Genomic DNA, 19505 nt, shown 5'->3' with positions numbered 1-19505 from the left:
ATTGAAGCTGTGAATAGGGCGGTAATCCTGACCACTACCTGACCATCAAGGAGCAAGAGTGGGTACAAGACTGGATACAAGCTGTACAAGAAATTCTTCAAAGGGAGTGCAACCACATCCAAAACGGGCTGTGTATCTAATCCCAGATCAGCTTTCCTGTTGACCAAAAGCACCTCTGTTGTGTCTGGATTAGGTTTCATTTTATAAACCAACACCCAGTTCATCATTGCCCTCAGATGTTTCCACTGCCTCCTTGGAAACTGATGGCCAGGAAAGATAACGTTCAATGCCATCAGCATACGATGACACTGCATCCCACATCTTTGGACAATCTCCCCCAGTGATTTCATGTAGAGGTTAAGCAGCATGGGGGGAAAGATGGAACCCTGAGGGAACCCATTAGCCAAAAACCAAGGGGTCAAACAGCAGTTCTCCAGGACCACCCACAGAGACCCCATCCCCATACTGGTCAGGTGGTTCAGAATATACCATCTTCAATGAACCATGCCATTCAAGAAGTGAGGACCATCTTGTGACTTTCACAATTTGCTGCACTCTATTTGACAGAGTGAGCTCACATTCTTAGCCATGACACCAGTTCCTAAGATGACAGCACTGCTACCAGCAACTGTTTTGTCCTCTGCCAACTAAATTTCTTCTTAATTTCTATGTCTGAAGTTTTGTCAGGGTGGATTCACACCTCAACATCATGTCTAAGCCATGTTTTTTCACTATGCTTAAAATACCAAATTCTGTCTATACCTTTAATGCCCATGACAGCATGTGTCAATCTATGTTCACATGCCAGTAAGAAACCAATGGAAATGATATGCAGTTTCCAGTGGTATGTTATTGGTGCCTGACAACATCAATTGGCATGTGTGGACCAGCATTTGAATGACTAGAATGGGCAAAAGTAACCATTGCATAGTGAAAAAGCATGGCTTAGTTATGGCAATGCACATAAAAATGCATCATTCAATGAATGGAAATGGTCTCTTTACATCTTGGTAAAATCACATAACATCTTATTCTTATTCATAAAACTAGCACTTTCAAAAAGCCTTCTGATCGAGAATATTCAACTCAGTGCATACATTTCTGAAGGAAAATCCCCCACCACCACCACACAGTCTGCCCACTTATGCCCTCCTTAAGTTCCATATAAGCCTACCAGCAGAAAAGTTTTCATTCTCAGTAACACAATTCTTATTGACCACTATCCTACTCATAGCCTCACCCTTTTCTATAGTCTCCCAGTGATTGCCTCCAGTTTTGCCTTCCCCTGCAGGTGCTTGCCAAACAATGCAGAGTGGGAAGAAACAGATAGTGACAGAGAAGCAGTTGGAGTGGGGTAGAACAGGACCTCGTCAGGCGATAAGCCCCAGGAGTCCTTCCTAATCTCACTGCCCTCTCAAAGATGTTGGTGCTTTTCACACTAAATTCCTTTAGTGCTGATGAGGCATTGCCCTTTCACAATCCACTGGTGACAGAATTAGAACTGTGGTTCAACATGGCATTTTATTAATACTATATTCCCAGGCTATCACAGTCCTGCAAGGCATGTGTCAATGGGCAGGATCCTAAAGTATGTTTACTCAGAAGTAAAAGTATTTCCTATTCAATTCAATAGGACTTGCTCTCTAAAAGTGTGCTTAGGACTGCAATCATGAAATGTTTTCCCATTTCATTTAAAGTATTTTCTGCTTCTTAACTATTGGCCTTTTAATTAGCTGCTTCCTGTTCATTCTGGGCACAACATTTCTGAATTGGCCCTTTAGTTAGTCATTTGCTGTTGCCTGCCAGTGACCCATTTAGTGCTCAATCCTATGCATGTTTAGACAGAAAAAAGTCCTACAACTCCCAGCATGAGGCATGCTGAGAGTTGTAAAACTTTTTTTATGTCTAAACACACATAGGATTGAGCCCTTAATTTCTCGTTTAAACTTTGCATCCAGAGCAATTGCTCGTCCATTTGTTTACTACTACTATTACTACTGCTACTACTCCACCACCACAACAATTTAATTTCAGAAAAAAAAATGTAGAAGCAACCTTTGACAGCCAATCCTTTACATTTTTTCCACAACTAGCAAGAATACCAAGGCAACTTTCTGTTTGTCATATTAACATCATGTTCTGAAAGTGGCCTTAGATATGACAGAGTTGTGAGAGGAAGAAACAGGAAGTACAAATATCTCATGTGGAGATGTATAAAAAATTCATTTCAATCCATTTTTGATAGGGATTTACCCATTTCACACCTTCTGGACCAAACACAGACTTGGACGCAATCTGTGGTCAAAGTTCTCACATTTCTGAGCTTGCAATGTTATTTGTGTACCAAAAACAACGTGTTCGACAGCATGCAGACATTTGAAAAAACTGGATGAAAAATTGCATATTTTTGAAAAATGAGCACAAATATGCTTTCATCAATGGAAGAAGAATTCAACGACGCTCACAACTGATTGCATACATTTGGGAAAAAATATGCACCAAAATATGCACGGACTTTCATACGAAAAGACAAAAAGGCTTACAATCTGATATGCAATCAAGTCAGAACAAGTTTTGAGCAGGAATTTGGGCAACGCCAGAGAGCTTGAGTTTTGCTGATTCGCATATCCCTAATCTCATGCTTCCCATCTATATACCTCTGGAAAGACCTGTGTGGAAAGACCTATACCCTCAAAGGTGGATATTTCACTCCACCCTATCAAAAACCTATAGTCACCTGATGAGCTACTCTATGGTGAAAAAATATTTAGTCTTACAGGGCTATATTTTCAAGATCACATGGATCAGTTACATTTTAACGTAATACTGTCATTTTGTACATCCAATCAGTGAACTAAACAGTGGTAGAAGTATGGATATTTTCCATTTCCCACTTTTTAAATGTATGTTTATTTGTAGGGTGCAAATAAACAGTGACTATTTTGTTTTTAATTCTCAGAACCCCAATCTTATACTTCTCTGATTTGACCCCCTGGAAACCAGAATTTGTTTCTTGTCTCAGCCGCAATGACATTGCCTAAGAGAACACCCCTCTCTCTACACATGCATGTGCATGCACACACACAATGCATGCACTATATGCAAGTGGATCTTTTCAGAATCATCGTATTGCTGACTTTGATTGGAATGTTAGGATGAATCACCTTGCTGCCAGTTCAGTGCTCAAACTGCAAGCTGGGAGGGGAGTGTGTGCTTCTCAGCACTGCATGGAAGATAGAACTTGTTCTGGGAATGGAAGAAGGTGCTTTGCTTCCCAGATGTCTGGATAATGTAGCCTCTCGTGAAAGACTTTCCAGACCTTCCTAATCTAAAATTAATCCAACATGAAAAAACACCTGCAAGTCCTGGACTGAAAATGGAGCTTAGGGGCGACAGAGGGAGGCACAGAGAATGGGAATGAGTGGAAAAGAGCAAGGGGGAGAAGAAAAGGAAAGAAAAAGGGAGGATGAGCCCCTCCCTCCCCCTACCTTCATCACGTTTCCTCTTCTCACCGTTCGACCGAGGAATCCCCAGAATCCCGTTAATGGAGTAGGAGCCCACTGGATCATTGGAGGCACTGGAGACGGGAGGGGATGCTGTACTGGGAACTGGACAAAATGAAAAGGGAGAAAGGCCCATGAGGAGAGCAGCAGCCAGCAGGTAGAAAGCTACCCCTCCCCACAGCCTCTCAAGAGATGTCCTGACTCACCCAAAGAATTGCTGACCAGTTCCAGCTAAGGCCAGGACCCAAAAATGCCTTTCTAAGAGCATTACAGTTTGTGAATCCTTTGCAACAAAAAAAAGTATGTATCACACAACCTATCTCAGTATTTCAAGGCTGACTAAAATTCTCCATCACAAATCTCCAGATTCTGTGACTGAAAGCCCCAGTTCTGCAATCCCAGATTTGCATAAATTTATTTCTGGTTGCCTTTTTGGTTTTAAGACTATGTTGTGCATGTATGTGCTTGTGAGAGTGAAAGCAACCAAATAAAAGAATGAATATTTTGAGTTGATGGGAGAGAGGGTTAGAATTTTGCTTCATGAGTAGGCAGCAACTTTTAGAACTGATAAATCCATGGGTGCAACTCATGCAACAGAAGACACAATGGAAGACAGTCATTTAAAAGCGGTACTTGAATTACAGGAGATTTGAAGGGTGTGGGGGAGATAGACCCTTTATTTTTGTGATGGCCTCCTTGGTAACTGTTTTTACAGGCTCTATGAGTTCATTAAAATTGTGTGTGCGGGGGGAGAGTCATACATGGGGGTTTGAGATTTTATTTAACCTTTCTCCACCTAACTAGAGCACCATTTACAACTCATTGGTGTTGTAAATTCCACTCACTTTATATTAGATATTGGACCTGTGGTGAATGATATGTCAATATAGTTGTCAACTGAGAGGGAACTGCATATTATCTCTACAAACTTGTTCATAAATCCACATTTCCAAAGAGATCACAAATGTGTGTGTGGCACTTGAAGAGGAGAAGGGCAGTGGGAGGAAGGATGCTTAATCCCTGCTATGCCTTCCAGTTCTCTGCTTTGGCCCCTCCCAGCTGTTTTCTTCCTAGCCCAGATTCTGGTGTGTTGAGAGGGGTGGGTGAGGGTCATTTAAAAACAACATAGGGACCATTTTCAGGTGAGAATTGTCAGGTGTGGGCTGTAAACATGCAAGCATCCTTCTCCTGTCCAACAGTTCTCCCCTTTAAGTGCCCCCATCCCCACATTTGACCCTGTGGTTTCCTCATGGCATGTAGTCCATTTGTACTGACACTGCTGAAAAATAACCCAGGCACAGCAAGTATTCAAGTTACAGAAGGGCATGAGGGGGTTCAGCCTAGACATGTTGTACTGCAACTGTTTAAGGGAGACAGAGGCTCATATATATTTAATGTTATCCACATACATTATCTTTTCTTTTAATAATGTATTTGGAGGGCATATTTTTAGCATTTGGACATTATCAGAACATATACATGGTGGATACAAAGAGTGGCTTTAACAAAAACTAAATTAAAAAGATGGCTTAGTTATGGCAAGTAGAGCCCAGCTGAAGCAGTGCAGCAGAGAAAATAAAACCATTGAGGGAGTTTGCATCATGGACCTGGTTTTTTTTCCCAGCGTGACAAGAGTTCACTGTAATTAATCTAACCTAGATATGGAAGCACCAGAGAGAAGAGTTTGAACTGTATCTAGATCTTATGCAAGTCTCTTGGCCTGGGCACTAGCTGTATCTTGGAGGAATTATTCAAGATGCTAGATAAATACTGTATATCCAAACAAAATGAAACAGTGAAACTATCATTTTTAATGAGGCAGCAGAGTACTGCAGAAGAGTTGGATGCTTATGTCGCTGTCCAGCATGGATCAGCACCCTGGTTTACTGTATAGAAACCCTCAGGAAAGTTGCATATTTGTATTGATCCTAAACCTTTGAACAGTACACTAAAAGGCAGCCATTATCCGCTACCAGTCACTGAATATGTGGTATGATACCCATCCCAAGCTCAGGTTTCCACTGTGTTTAATGTACAAATGGATTCTGGCACATAGAACTGGGCACAGAGTCAAGCTATCTGCCTACTTTTGAAACTCCTTTTAGCAGTTTTATATTGGCCATCTGTTAACAGCAGAGGGTCTGAAAGTGGATCCTGGAAAAGTGGAGGAAATTCAGAAGATGCCAAAACTGGTAGATGTGAAGGGAGTCCAAAGGTTCTTGGGAATGGCAAACTACCTGGCAAAGTTTCACAAAGGACTAGCAGATCAATGTGAGCCACCCAACAGGTGACACACAAGGAGGTGGAATGGTTGGAAAGCCATCAGCAGGCATTTGAGAAAATTAAGGATACAATAGCCAAAAGCCCTGTACTGTACTACAATCCAGGTGAACAGCTAGTGTTACAACATGAGGTGTCTGAGATAGGGTTAGGGGCTGCTCTGCTACAGAAAAAGCATTTGCCAATAAAGCTCTATCAGAAACTAAACGAGGATATGCACAGATTGTAAAAGAACTGTTGGCTATCCTGTTTGGAATTGAACACTTCCATCAGCTCATGTTTGACCAGACAGTGCATGTCCAATTGGATCATAAGCCACTGGAAATCATTATGGAGAACTAAGATGTGTGCATCAAGTACCACCCAGGCAAAGACCTAATTCTGGCAGACATTTTAAACAGAGCTTACCTCACAAAGCCCAGTAAAGAGGGCTCATTTCATTTATTATATTTCTATACCTCCCCTAGCCAAAGCTCTCTGGGCAGTTCACAAAAATTAAAAACCATTAAAACACATTATATAAGGTACAAAAGGAAAAGCATTTACATAAAACCATATAAACAGATACTACAGACAATACATATCTAAAAACAATTTGTTGAACTATCAGCCAAAGACAATCTAAGACCGAATTTAAAACTTATTGTATGCTGCCAAATGCCTGAGAGAAGAGGGCAGTTTTAATCTGGCACCAAAAAGATGACAATGTTGGCAACAAGCAGGCCTCGTCAGGGAGATCATTCCATAATTGGGAGGCCACCACCAAGAAGGCCCTCTCTCTTGTTGCCATCCTCTGAGCCTCCCTTGAAGGAGGGCCTTGGATGCTGAGTGTAGTGTACAGGTCAGTTCATGCTGGGAGAAGCACTCCATCACATATTGTGGTCCCAAGCCATCTAAGGGTTTATAGGTGAAAACCAGCACCTTCAATTTGGCTCAGAAACATACAGGCAGCCAGCGTAAGCAGGCCAGAATCAGTTTTATATGTTCAGACCTTCTGGTCCCCATTATCAGTCTGGCTGCCACATTTTGTACAAGCTGCAATTTCTGAATCGTCCGAAAAGGCAGCCCCACATAGAGTGCATTGCAGTAATCTAACTTGGAGGTTACGAGAGCACAGACAACTGAAGCCGGGATATCCCTGCCCAGATAGGGGCATAGCTGGGCCACCAACTGAAGTTGGGGGAAGACACTCTGCCACTGAAGCTACTTGGGCCTCAAGTGACAATGATAGCTTCAGGAGGACCCCCAAGCTATAAACCAGCTCCTTTAGGGAGAGTGCAACCCCATCCAGAACAGGCTGAACACCCTCCATCCAGTCAGGAGAACCACCCACTATCAGTGTCTCAGTCTTGTCTGGACTGAGTTTCAGTTTATTAGCCCTCATCCAGTCCAGCCTCATCTGAAGAAGATGTAAAGGAGAAATAGAGCTATGCATCATCAGCATACTGATGACAATGCACTCCAAAATTCCAGATGACCGCACTCAACAGTTTCACATAGATGTTGGGATTAAACCGACCCCTGCAGAGAATCTACAATGCTGAGCAATATTCCCCAAGTACCACCTTCTAGAGCTGACCATCCAAGCAGGAGTGAAACCATCACAATGCAGTGCCTCCCACTCCCAACTCAGAAAATTGTCCCAGAAGAATACCATGGTTGATGGTATTGAAAGCCACCAAGAGATCAAGGAGAATCAACAAGGTCACGCTCCCCCTGTCTCTCTCCCAACATAGGTCATCACACAGGGTGATCGAGCTTGTTTCCATGCCAAAACCTGACCTGAACCCCGATTGAAATGGATCTAGATAATGAGTCTCATCCAAGAGTGTCTGGAGCTGGTTGGCCACCACCTGCTAAAGAACCTTGCCCATGAAAGGAACATTTGCCACTGGTGTAAAATTAAGATTTTCTGGGTCCAGGGAGGGTTTCTTCAGGAGTGACCTCACCACTGCCTCTTTGTGGTGGCCCAGGACCACCTCCCTGGCCCAGCCAGCTGTTTCTTCCCTGCCAGTTTTTATAAGCTAAGAGGGGCAAGGATCCAATATGGAAGTGGTCGCACGAACCTGTCCAAGCACCTTGTCAACATCCTTGAGCTGTATCAACTGAAACTCATCCACGAAAATTGGACAAAGCTGTGCTCTGGATACCTCACCAGATTCACCTGCTGTAATACTGGAGTCGAAGTCCTGGCGGATGCAAGAGGTTTTATCCTGGAAGTGCCTAGCAAATGAATTACAGCAGGCCTACAGTGTCCTTAGGGCTGGTATGTAATAGCTCCTGGATTACTCTGAAAAGTTCTGCTGGGCAGCAGGTAGAGGATTCGATAGAGGCAGCAATGTGTTGGTTTTTTTGCCAACCTCACTGTCCCTGAGTATACTTTATCAGAGGCACATACCAGTGTTCGACTGCAACCACTTGGAGTTCTTCTCCATCTGCACTCAAACGACCTCCTATTTTGTTTCATTGCTCTCAGCTCCAAGGTATACCATGAAGTGCAAGCTCTACTCAGGAGAGGGCACTCAGAAGCAATCTGAAATATCAACCACATGGGTCATTTCTGCTTTCCACTGTTCCGACATGAGAGCCAGCCATATAAGCCAGAAACCTCCCCAGGGCCCTCTGGAAATCATCCGGATCCATTAGCCTCCAGGGGTGGACCATCTTAATAGCTCCCCCACCCTTGCAGAGGGGAAAAGCTGCTGTAAGTCTAAACCTCAGCAGGTGATGATCTGACCATGACAAAGGGACTGAAGCAAAGTCCCCCACCTTCAGCTCACCATCTCCATGTCCAGTTGAGAAAACCAAGTCTAGAGTATGCCCCACTACATGCATTGGGCCTGACATGTTGGAACAGTCCCATGGTTGTCATGGAGACCATGAAATCTTGAGCCACATATTCTTCTCCAAATCATTGCCAATGGCCACTCGGTCGAGAGCCTGGTGGGTGGCTGGAATGCCGCAATCACTGGGGCATTAGATCAGGTGGCTCCGAAACGCCCTCTCCCCCTGAACAGGGTTCGGACTGGACCATGGTTCAATCCGCGGTTACGAGCTCTGAAACAGGAGGGTGAGACAGCTAGAGCGCCGGTGGCGGAAGTCTCACTCCAAAGACGATCAGACACGGGATAGAGCTGTATCTTCAGCCTATTACGTGGTGGTGAAAGCAGCAAAAAAGGAATATTATGCTGCCTCTATCGGGTTTGCAGAGTGCTGTCCCAGGAGGCTGTTCCAAGTGGTTCGGAGCCTGGTCAGTCCTGTGGCTCCTGAACCACTGGAGCATTCTAAGGTCCCCTGTGAGTCCTTGGCAAGGCACTTTGCAGATAAAATTGATCAGATTAGGAGTGTTACTCCAGACGTTGTGGATACAGTTAGTGAGCAAGAGGCGGCCTGTGGCAAACCGGTTTTGTGGGATCGGTTCCAGCTTCTTCCTTCTGGTGAAGTGGACAAGGTGCTTTCATCTGTAAGGTGAAACCTGCTTACTTGATCCTTGCCCATCTTGGCTCATTATGGGCTGCAGAGAGAGACTGGGTGAGCGGATCAGGGCGGTGGTGAACGCCTCCCTTGAGGAGGGAGTGATGCCATCAGCCCTCAAGGAGGCAGTGAACAATTTTATTGTTTTAAACTGTTTTATTATATGCTGTACATCGCCCAGAGTGGCTAGGTGACCAGCCAGATGGGAGATTAATAAATTTAATAATAATTAATAATAATTGGAGAAGAATATGCAGCAGAACCTACCAATCTCACAACCGTGTTTACAGACAATTCAGGAAGGCACAGCTCAAGACAAGAATCTACAGATGGTCAAACATATTATCCTTGAGGGCTGGCCTAAAGTGAAGCATGAGCTACCAGGAGAGGCTGCACCCTACTTTTCAATTAGACAGGAGCTCAGTGCATAAGATGGGATTTTCTTTAGGGATAATGGAACTATCACCACTGTAGCATTGCTCTTAGACCTAACAAAAAGGGTACACTCCTCATACACGGGAGGTGAGAGCTGTCTCCAGAGAGCAAGGGAATCTGTATCCTGGCCTGGCATGAATGTTCTGTGTATGCTTTCAACTGAGCAATGTGAGATCTCTAAATCACATGGAGAAAGACAACAAAAGGAGACACGCATGATATACCAAGGTGACCCTGGGGAAAAGTAGGAGCAGATTTGTTCACATAGCAAGAGATGGACTAACTCATAATGGTAGACTGCTATTCTAACTTTTGGGAGATAGATCCACTGTCAGATACCAGATGTCAGTCAGTCATAAGGGAACCAAAACGCTATTTTGCCCACTGTGAAATAGCAGGTACTGTATACTTGGATAACGGCTCACAATATACAATATACCCCTCTTCAGGCATTCTTCCTATCTTGTTCAATGAACATGTGAGGAGAGGAGCACTCCAGCCACAGCCCGCTCCATCATCGCACCCATGGCTCTGTACATGTGGAGGGCGGCAGAAGAGGCTCTCCATGTGGTTAAGAACACTGACACTCTGAGCAGAGGCTCTCCTGTTCAGATCGTCACCGTTCAGAGTGATGGATATGACGGACAGCCCCGCCTCTCATTAAAATAATAATATATAGCTATTAAAAATCATAATTTCCGTCCCTTATTAAGAGTTCAAGTTCATTTCCCATACTCTGGGCATTAGGATATAGGCATCAAAGACCATGTGCTTTAGAGTCTGGCTTTCTTCCTACATGTTTCTGAAGACTATTATTGGGCTCTATTAGAGCTGTTCTCTCTGTTGTGGTGCGTGAGCCTTCATCCATTGTTACCCCCAACTTTACGTCTCCTTCCCCTGTAGGACTCAGTTTAAAGCCCTCCTGATGAAGTTCTTCATGCTGTGGCCAAACACATTCTTCCCAGCCTTTGTGAGGTGCAGCCCATCCCTTGCCAACAGTCCATCTTCCAGGAAGTATAGCCCGTGGTGTCAGAATCCAAATCTCTTGTGCACCTTTGTAGCCAGTCATTCACGCGGAATATTTTTCTTTCCCTTTCTATCCCTCTTCTAACTACTGGAAGGATGGATGAGAAAACTATCTGGGCCCCAAAGTTCTTGAGTTTCCTTCCCAATGCTTCAATGTCTGATGTGATTTCTTTGTAGCTCCACTTGGCGGTATAATTTGTTCCCACATGGATGAGAAGAAAGGGATACCCGTCAGTGGGCTTTATGAGTATAGGCAACCCTTCACTCATGTCTCTAATCTATCCTCCTGAGAGACAGCATACCTGGCGAGTCCATGGGTCCTCGCATGTTTCCTTTCCTGCTTTTCTGCTACATAACCTCTAGGTGGCAGGATAGCACAATTACACAAATGGAAAAGACATTTTCTTTTGTTTCACAAATAATACCACATTTTCTCTGCTCTAAAAAAAACTTGCTGAAAGTGTTGTTTAAAAACAAGCAAAACTGGAGGGTGAAGACATCGTCTAAAGAACCCATAAACAACCATTAGTAGAGAATGAGTGTACAATAAATTCCTTCTGTAGAAAAGCTCTAAGATTGCTCTGATAATTGAAGTTTTAATTGGTTGAACTGACACAATTCATCAAATACGCTTTTTTATTGGTGTTATAGCCATAATATAAATAATGGTTTGAACTGATAACTGTCCACTCTACTTGGCTATGGTACTTACTAGTAGAAAGAAAATAATTATTCCTTCCCAAAAGGCACACTTTCCGGCTACAAACTGCAAGAAATGCAGTTTCCTCACAATGGAAGCACTAGTTAGGAAAGAGATCCCCCTACAACCTGTGAGGAACAACTGCACATTTATTGCACTAAAAAAAACAGTACAAAAAGGCCAAGGAGGTGGGAAACTACAGTTTTGAAGCCTTGGTGGACTTCGATGTATTTCTTTGATCTGACTTGCCTTCATTCTGCTATTAAATTTCCAACTAAGTACAATATGTCAGCTACTGTGTGCTCCAGTGTTTTCTAAATGTGCACCCAGACATAAAATGTCCAGTTGCAGGAAAAAACGTGCAATTTCAAAAGAACATTTCTGTAGTTCAAAATTTCAAGTCATGCAAAAGCTGTATTTTACTGATGGTTGATAATGTGAAAAGTAAAGTCAGTAGTCCAGGCTCCTCTAGAACCCCAAACACTGATTAAGGATATCACTTCTCCTCCCATTGCCAAAGACACTCCCTGCAGACTCCAGTGCTGCTCTCCACAGACTATTTACTAATGTTTCCAAAATGAAGGAAATAATTGTAGAACATGATAATCCCTTTCCTAACAAATCATGTGAAGTTGCCAATGTTATGACAATGGTGGTGATCCCAGAAAATATCCAATATGAATAAGGGACTCTTTTCCAACAAATCTATATGAAACATTCCTGTCTGAAATTATCATCACAGAACAGTAGCCAGTCTGGTTCCTAGTGAAAGAAGCCATCTTGAAGCTTTTTAAAAATTCACTGAATGCACCAAATGTCAGGGGCAAAATTATTTAATTTCAAGAAGAGAGAAACCTTCTATCTAAATTTATCATTGCACTTGGAAAGTACTGTATAAGCCCTCAAAAGACCCCTCTTTGCTCTAGATGGAAATGTGCTTTCTGTCTTCTTACATATGACAAATGAAATGTCAGCCATGGCCTAGATCGCCCCACCCCAGTGATTTCTCAATAATAATAATAATAATAATAATAAAATATGCTCTGTGCATCTGATTTTCTCTCTCGTACTTTTTTTTTAATCACTCTAATTTCAAATGCTGATGATATGAAGCTTGAATATAACACTCTTCTGCATTAGTGGTGGCTAGTTCTGCCACTCTATATAGGCTTCTAAATGCCATGGAATGTGACTCTAAGCCAAGGGTGGGAAACCTATTTTGGTCAGGGGGCTGAATGGCCTCTGAACAGCAGGCCAGATGACATCAGGAAGTGGGGCCACATTGCAAAGCCCCTCTCCCTGTGCATCATCCACCCCTCATTTTGCCTTTCTCTGAAAGGGTCTCAGATGGTGCTTTGACAAGCCAGCCCTCCTGTGCACATCACTTGCTGTCCCAATCAGGGCAGCGTACAAAGGGGAATCTCCAGTGATATCTCTGATCAGTGACTTGAAATAACAGCAAAGATTCTTTTCCCTTTGGAGAGGGGCCGAGGCCTGGGAAGGGAAGCTTCATGGGCCAGATAGGAACTTCCTCAGGCCGCATTCAACCCGTGGGCTGGAGATTCCCCATCCCTGCTCTAAGAAACAAAACATGTGCACGCACACAAGGAAAATGCATGGATGTGTTGTAGTGGCATGCACTACACATTCAAATTATTATCACATACCATTTTGCAGTTCCAAATGTTACTTTGAAAAACAGCATTTTATGCTGTTAGTCAATGGAAGTCTGGTTAAAAAAAAAACTTGAACACTTTGGGCCTCTACTTGATGTTGTGGTAAAGTCACATCATAGTATGTATGTTCTGCCCATTGTTCTGAACAAAGTAGAAATGTTGATCCTCCAGCAGCATTAATGTTACTGAGATCTAATAGATCAGGGGTCCCCAACTTTTGGGAAAGTTAGACTTTTGAGAGTGCCCCAACCTTTTTGGAACATCTGGAATTTTGCAAGACAGTCGTGGGCACTCTCACAAAATAGCTGCCATGGAATAGCTCCCCCCCACACACACACACACACATAGCTTGCCCTTTCACAAAATCGTTGCCATGGCCAGTCACAAAACACTCATTTTCTGGAAGGCAAACTGGTGAGTCTAAAAGAAAAGTAACTTGCCAAAGAACCTAAATACAAGTCAGAAGTGGGGTCTGAATTCCAAAACATAAAACTACTCCTTTGAACCCACAATTTTCTTCTCCAGCTCCTGTTTCACAAAATGCAAACTGATGAGGCACAGAGACAAGTAACTTGGCCCAGAAACTGAGTACAAACCAGAATTAGGGTCTGAGCCCCAAATGCCAAATCATATATTTGCCCCCACAAAGCACAACAAAATAGCTATTTCACAAAAGGCAAACTGGTGATACTCAGAGAAACACACACACCAGGCGAAACACCCCCTCACTCCTCACCATTCCTTCTTGCACCCTGGGATGTTCTCTACCACCACCACTACTACCACCACCACCACCCCAGCTTACCTTTTTTCTTTTTTTCTGGGCACCTGGGCATCCTCCAAAATGAAGCACTGGGCATCAGTCACCTGCCATTTTCATTGTTTAAGAATGCCTCTGGGGTCCACATGGGCCCAGAGGCATTATTGGAAATAAAGATAGCACTGGAGGCTGGCCCTTCACCTTGCAGCATGCGAGCCTCCCAATGATTAGGAGGGGCAGCGGATCTGGAGCCAATAGAAGTATCTGCAGGCACAGTGGTGCCAATAGACACCACACTGGAAACCCTAGTAATAGATCAATTAGTCTGATCAATCAACAAAAGTGTTAATCACAGAATATAAATTGCCCTTTGATTAGCTACTGAGGCTGAAAACAATGAATTAGTTTCTCCTCCTGCAGCAAATATGATTCTTTTTAAACACACAGAGATGGCTTTCCCACTAATACTAAAATTGAAATAATTTGCTGCGGGAAATCGCTAATACCCCAGCAAAGGAGAGAGACAGCAAAGCTGATAGGTGAACCTCAGAGGAAGCAGGCAATCTACCCATGGAAGTGTTGGACAGCTATGGCTCAGAAAGCTCCTCCAGCCCACAGCTGAGACTATGAGCATCTCTATATCAGTCTAAAATCCTGCATTTTAAACAGGGCTTTCTGCTTCCGTTTTAAATGCAGTATCACAATGGCCTCCCTTTACAAGTGCTTCCTTTTCTCCCTCCCCTTTCCCCCACCTTCTCCCCCATATGTGAGTCTTCCATATATTTCATTGATCTAGCTCCTCTTCTTGCCACTTTTCCTCTTTTCATGGAGGGAACTCAAGTGGGCCACAAGCGTAGTAATTTGATAGCTCATTATCTGCGATCTATTTAAAAACTGAATAAAGGTCATTTAGTGCAAGAGATGCCCTGGAAGTTCATAACATGATCTAAAGGACCTGCAAATTTCCATGAGTGATAAAAGTTCCTGTGAATAGCAGGATAAAAGTTCCATGTGAAGGAATCCTTATATATAAGAGCCTACTTGCTAATGACTGCCTACTCATGAACATGAAGGTAGAGGTGGAATAGGAAATAGGCACAACTTGTAGAGCTACCAATAAGAAGTAGAACCACTGGAGCATTCTAAGGCCACCTGTGAGGCCTTAGCAAGGCACTTTGCAGATAAAATTGATCAGATTAGGAGTGTTACTCCGCACGCTGTGGATACAGTTAGTGAGCAAGAGGCGGCCTGTGGCAAACCGGTTTTGTGGGATCGGTTCCAGCTTCTTCCTTCTGATGAAGTGGACAAGGTGCTTTCATCTGTAAGGCCGACCACCTGCTTACTTGATCCTTGCCCATCTTGGCTCATTATGGGCTGCAGAGAGAGACTGGGTGAGGGGATCAGGGCGGTGGTGAACGCCTCCCTTGAGGAGGGAGTGATGCCATCAGCCCTCAAGGAGGCAGTGATAAGACCGCTCTTAAAGAAGCCCTCCTTGGATCCCCAAGTTCTGAACAACTTTCGCCCAGTCTCAAATCTGCCATTTTGGGGCAAGGTGATTGAGCGGGTGGTGGTGATGCAGTTGAAGGCACACTTGGAAGAAGCCAATTATCTAGATCCATTTCAGTCGGGCTTCAGGCTTGGGCATGGGACAGAAACGGCCTTGGTCACCTCGGTGGATGATATGAGGAGGGCTCTGGATAGGGGTGAATGCTCCTTCCTTGTTCTCCTCGACCTCTCAGTGGCTTTTGATACCGTTGACCACGGTATCCTCCTGGACCGCCTGGAGGGGTTGGGCATTGGAGACACCGTATTGCTGTGGTTCCGGTCCTTCCTCTCCAGCAGGTACCAGAGGGTAGCACTGGGACAGGAGGTTTCGGACTCGTGGCCACTCATTTGTGGGGTGTCACAGGGTTCCATCCTCTCCCCAATGCTATTTAACATCTATGTGAAGCCGCTGGGGGCTATCATCAGGAGGTTTGGGGTGTGGTGTCATCAATATGCGGATGACACGCAGCTCCACCTCTCGTTCAAATCTTCACCAAGGTTGGCCGTAGAATCCCTGTCCAAATGTCTGGAGATGGTGAGTGGCTGGATGGGGAGGAATAAGCTGAAGCTGAACCCTGACAAGACCGAGGTACTTTTGGTTGGAGACAAGAGGAGGCTGGGGGATGTTGACCTGGTGTTGAATGGGGTACGGCTACCCTTGAAAGACCAGATCTGCAGCCTGGGGGTCATTTTGGACTCCCAGCTGTCCATGGAGGCTCAGGTGTCAGCTGTGAGCCGGACAGCGCTGTATCAACTCCATCTGATACGGCGGCTGTGCCCCTTCCTTCCTGACCATCTGCTCCCATCGTACATGCCCTGGTCTCCTCTCGTTTAGACTACTGTAACGCGGTCTACATAGGGTTACCCTTAAAGACGGTTTGGAAGCTGCAGCTGGTACAGAACGCGGCGGCTCGCCTGATTAAAGGCAGCCGCCGGCGAGATCACATCACTCCAGTGCTGAAGGAGTTGCACTGGTTACCAGTTGTTTCCGGGCCAAATTCAAGGTGTTGGTTTTGACCTTTAAAACCCTATATGGTTCTGGCCCAGCTATCTTAAGGAGCGCCTCCAGCAACACCAGACAGGCCGCTTAACAAGATCAGCCTCGGATGGCCTTCTCTCTGTCCCATCAGCCAGGACAGCTAGACTGGTGGGGATGAGGGAGAGGGCCTTTTCTGTGGTGGCCCCCACTCTGTGGAACTCCCTCCCTAGGGAACTCCGCCATGCCCCCTCTTTAATGAGCTTCTGCTGTGCATTAAAAACGTGGTAGTTCAGGCAGGCATTTGGGGTGGGTTAGGGTATTTTAGAAAACTTTTTTTGTAGAATTTTATTGTTTTAAACTGTTTTATTATATGCTGTACATCGCCCAGAGTGGCTGGGTGACCAGCCAGATGGGCAATTAATACATTTAATAAATAAAATAAATAAATAGAAGAAGGGAGAACAAAAGGATCTCTGAAGCTTTTGTGGTGGAATCTAGGTGGAGGAGAAGGATGGATAAGAGCCAACCCTCCTTCTGAGGACTTGGTCAAAAGGAAGAAACTTATGGGTCCTATGCACTGTGTGAAAGATGTGTCATTCCCCACCCTGCAGAATTATAGTATTTTAAACATCTTTTTTTTAAAAGGTTGAGTGTTGCTTCTCCTTCAGTACCCATCAAATGCAAGTGTTCCTGTGAAGCCCTTTGAAAACAAACAAAAATTGCTGCATTCCAGTAAGAACACCCTCTCTTCCTTAGCACTGCCCAACATTTCTTAAGTTGTTCACTTCCACTTCCATTTAACTCTTTGGAGCCTGTGCACTACCCCTCTCTAGTGTAGGCATGCATACCACCGCCTTTTAAATAAAAAAGCTATTCACCCCACCTCCCCAAGCATTCTCTGGGGCAGGGGTCCCCAGTCTTTTTGGGCCAGTGTGCACAGTTGGCATTTTGAAAGAGTGTCATGAGCACTCTCAAAAAATGGCTGCCATGGGTGGGGAGTCTTGCCCATTCACAAAGCGCCTGTAAGTAGGGTCTGCACTTACACAAACAGACAAGACACCAATCCATACCACACAGTCATACTCGCACACACACACCAACCCCTCTTCCAAGTAAAACACACACACATCTCATACACACAAACACATACCACACCAAGCTCCCCTCCAAACTCGGGCTGTGTACCAGTTCAGTTGCAGATCTAAATTCCAAACCAAAGCAGGGCTATTCAAACCACTTCGGTCCTAATCTGAAGCAGGTCCGAAGAGGTCTGAAGTGATCCGAAGCGCTTCAGACAATTCTGAAGCCCAGACAGCCTGTCTGGGAAAATGTAAGAACCTGCTAGAGTAGGGAGAGGGAGAGGAGGAGTTGGGAGGGGGGAACTAACCCCTGGAAAGTGACATCTGTAGCTGCCAATAGGGCTGAACTTGTAACCCGGTAGCCTCCAATCACAGTGGTGCAGGACGGGTTGAATATAACAAGAGATTCTGCTTTTGTTTCCCACTGTGTGTGAGAGAGTTGTTAGGATGAGAGTTGATTTCTGCTAGTGCAGCTTGCCTGAGCTTACTGTTTGTTCTTCCTATACCCCTTCTCAATCCCATAGTCTTCCTTTTCCCTTCAATCTTTCTTCTTCTACATTCTTAAAAAACAACATGGTGCTGCTGTTAGCAGGGGCAGAGGTAGGCAGGGGTGAGGTGCTGGTGGGACCAACAGCACCAGTAGCCAGGCTAGCTTGCCCCCAGTCCGGATAGTGCGTCCTGTCCTTAGGCAGCAGCAGCAGCTGGAGCCCAGTCAGAGCAGTGCTCGGAGGTCAGTGTTTGAGGAGGCAGGTGCTGGCAGCAGCGTGGCAGCAGCCTGGCAGGAGGAACACCTGCTCCTTCTGTAGTGGGAGAGGGGAGCCCGCTGACGGACGTCACGCCAGAGGTGGAGGGTCAGGAGGGGGACATCCTCAAGGGTGTTGGTGAGCAGCAGCAGGCAGAGGCTCGCTCTCAACCACCTGACACCTCTTCCATTGTTCCCCCTGCTTCTTCTGTGGCGACAGCCAAGACTGAAGGCAGGCAGTCTCAGTCTCCACAGAAGCGGCAGGGGAGCATCGTGTAGGACCACTTTGAGGGGGGAGGGGATCCCACTACTGCTGCCTGCTGCCACAGGGGGAAACAGCCAGGGCACTACAGGACCATCAGCCTGCTCCTGCACCTAAGGAGGCAGTACCAATTGGTCGTGCTCAGGGCAGAGGCCCCCAGGTCCCAGCAGCCAGGCGGCAGCAGGGGCAAGCAGAGGGCTGGAGGTGCTGGGGCTCCTGCAAACTCTCCGTCTCCCATTCCCCAGAGGCTTAGGCAGGCCAGCATGGAGGAGAAGGGGTGGGGAAGGTATGGGGTCACAAGGTGGAGGTTTCCAAAACCCAACCAGGTCACCAACTGCATTGGTGAGATGGTGGCGTTGGATGACCAGCCATTCAGCCTTGTTGAAATTGCAGGGCTGAAGAGGCTGATGGCCCTTGTGGTCCCATACTATAAGCTGCCATGTCGCAGCACCCTTAGCAGGCAGCTAGTGCCCTCCCTGTACCAGGCATGCAGGGAGAGAGTGCTGGGCCACCTGCGCCAGGTGGAGGCGCAGATGGTGCACTTCACCTTGGACATTTGGTCCAGCGAGGGTGCAGCGCACACTTACTTGTCCCTGACAGCTCACTGGTGGGCAGCCATAGGGATAGTAGCAGCCAGCACTTCTGGAACTGGGAAGGATGGGTATTGCTGGACCTTCTTTCACACACAAGTCATGGACCAGTCCCACACGGCAGCAGAGATTATGGAGGCCATGAACCGCATGGTAGAGGGGTGGGTGGCCGGGCACCAGCTCACCCACAGTTACATGGTCACAGATGGGGGAGCCAACATCATGAAGTGTGTGTGATGGTGGATTATTTGAGGGCAGCCACTGAATCTCACACATATTCAACCTGATTGTCAGGGGTGTTTCTCAGACAGGGAGTGGGGTAGTAGTTCAAATTCTGAAGGAGAACCATCAGACATGGGGGAGGTGTTTTCCCAGGCTAGTCCAGGTAAGAGTAGGCCTGCTTCTCAGGTTACAAACATCCAGATAGCTGAGCTTGAGGGTCCCCCCTCACACA

At 45.5% G+C, this 19505-nt stretch overlaps 1 protein-coding gene across 1 annotated transcript in view; it reads right to left on the bottom strand.

The window, feature by feature from the left end:
• The window catches only part of PAX2 (paired box 2), a 234020-nt gene that overhangs the window by 131181 nt on the left and 83334 nt on the right, over positions 1 to 19505 (bottom strand). The window contains exon 6 of the mRNA XM_084845157.1: positions 3489 to 3608. Within this exon, the coding sequence (XP_084701283.1) occupies positions 3489 to 3608 (120 nt within the window). The remainder of the gene's footprint in view (positions 1 to 3488; positions 3609 to 19505) is intronic.

Source organism: Heloderma suspectum, chromosome 3 (assembly GCF_057233095.1).
Source record: "Heloderma suspectum isolate Gila_16-S chromosome 3, 16-S_ref, whole genome shotgun sequence".
Taxonomy (NCBI): Eukaryota; Metazoa; Chordata; class Lepidosauria; order Squamata; family Helodermatidae; genus Heloderma; species Heloderma suspectum.
The sequence above is the reverse complement of the archived record's forward strand: the minus strand, read 5'-3'. Positions and strand labels throughout refer to the sequence as shown.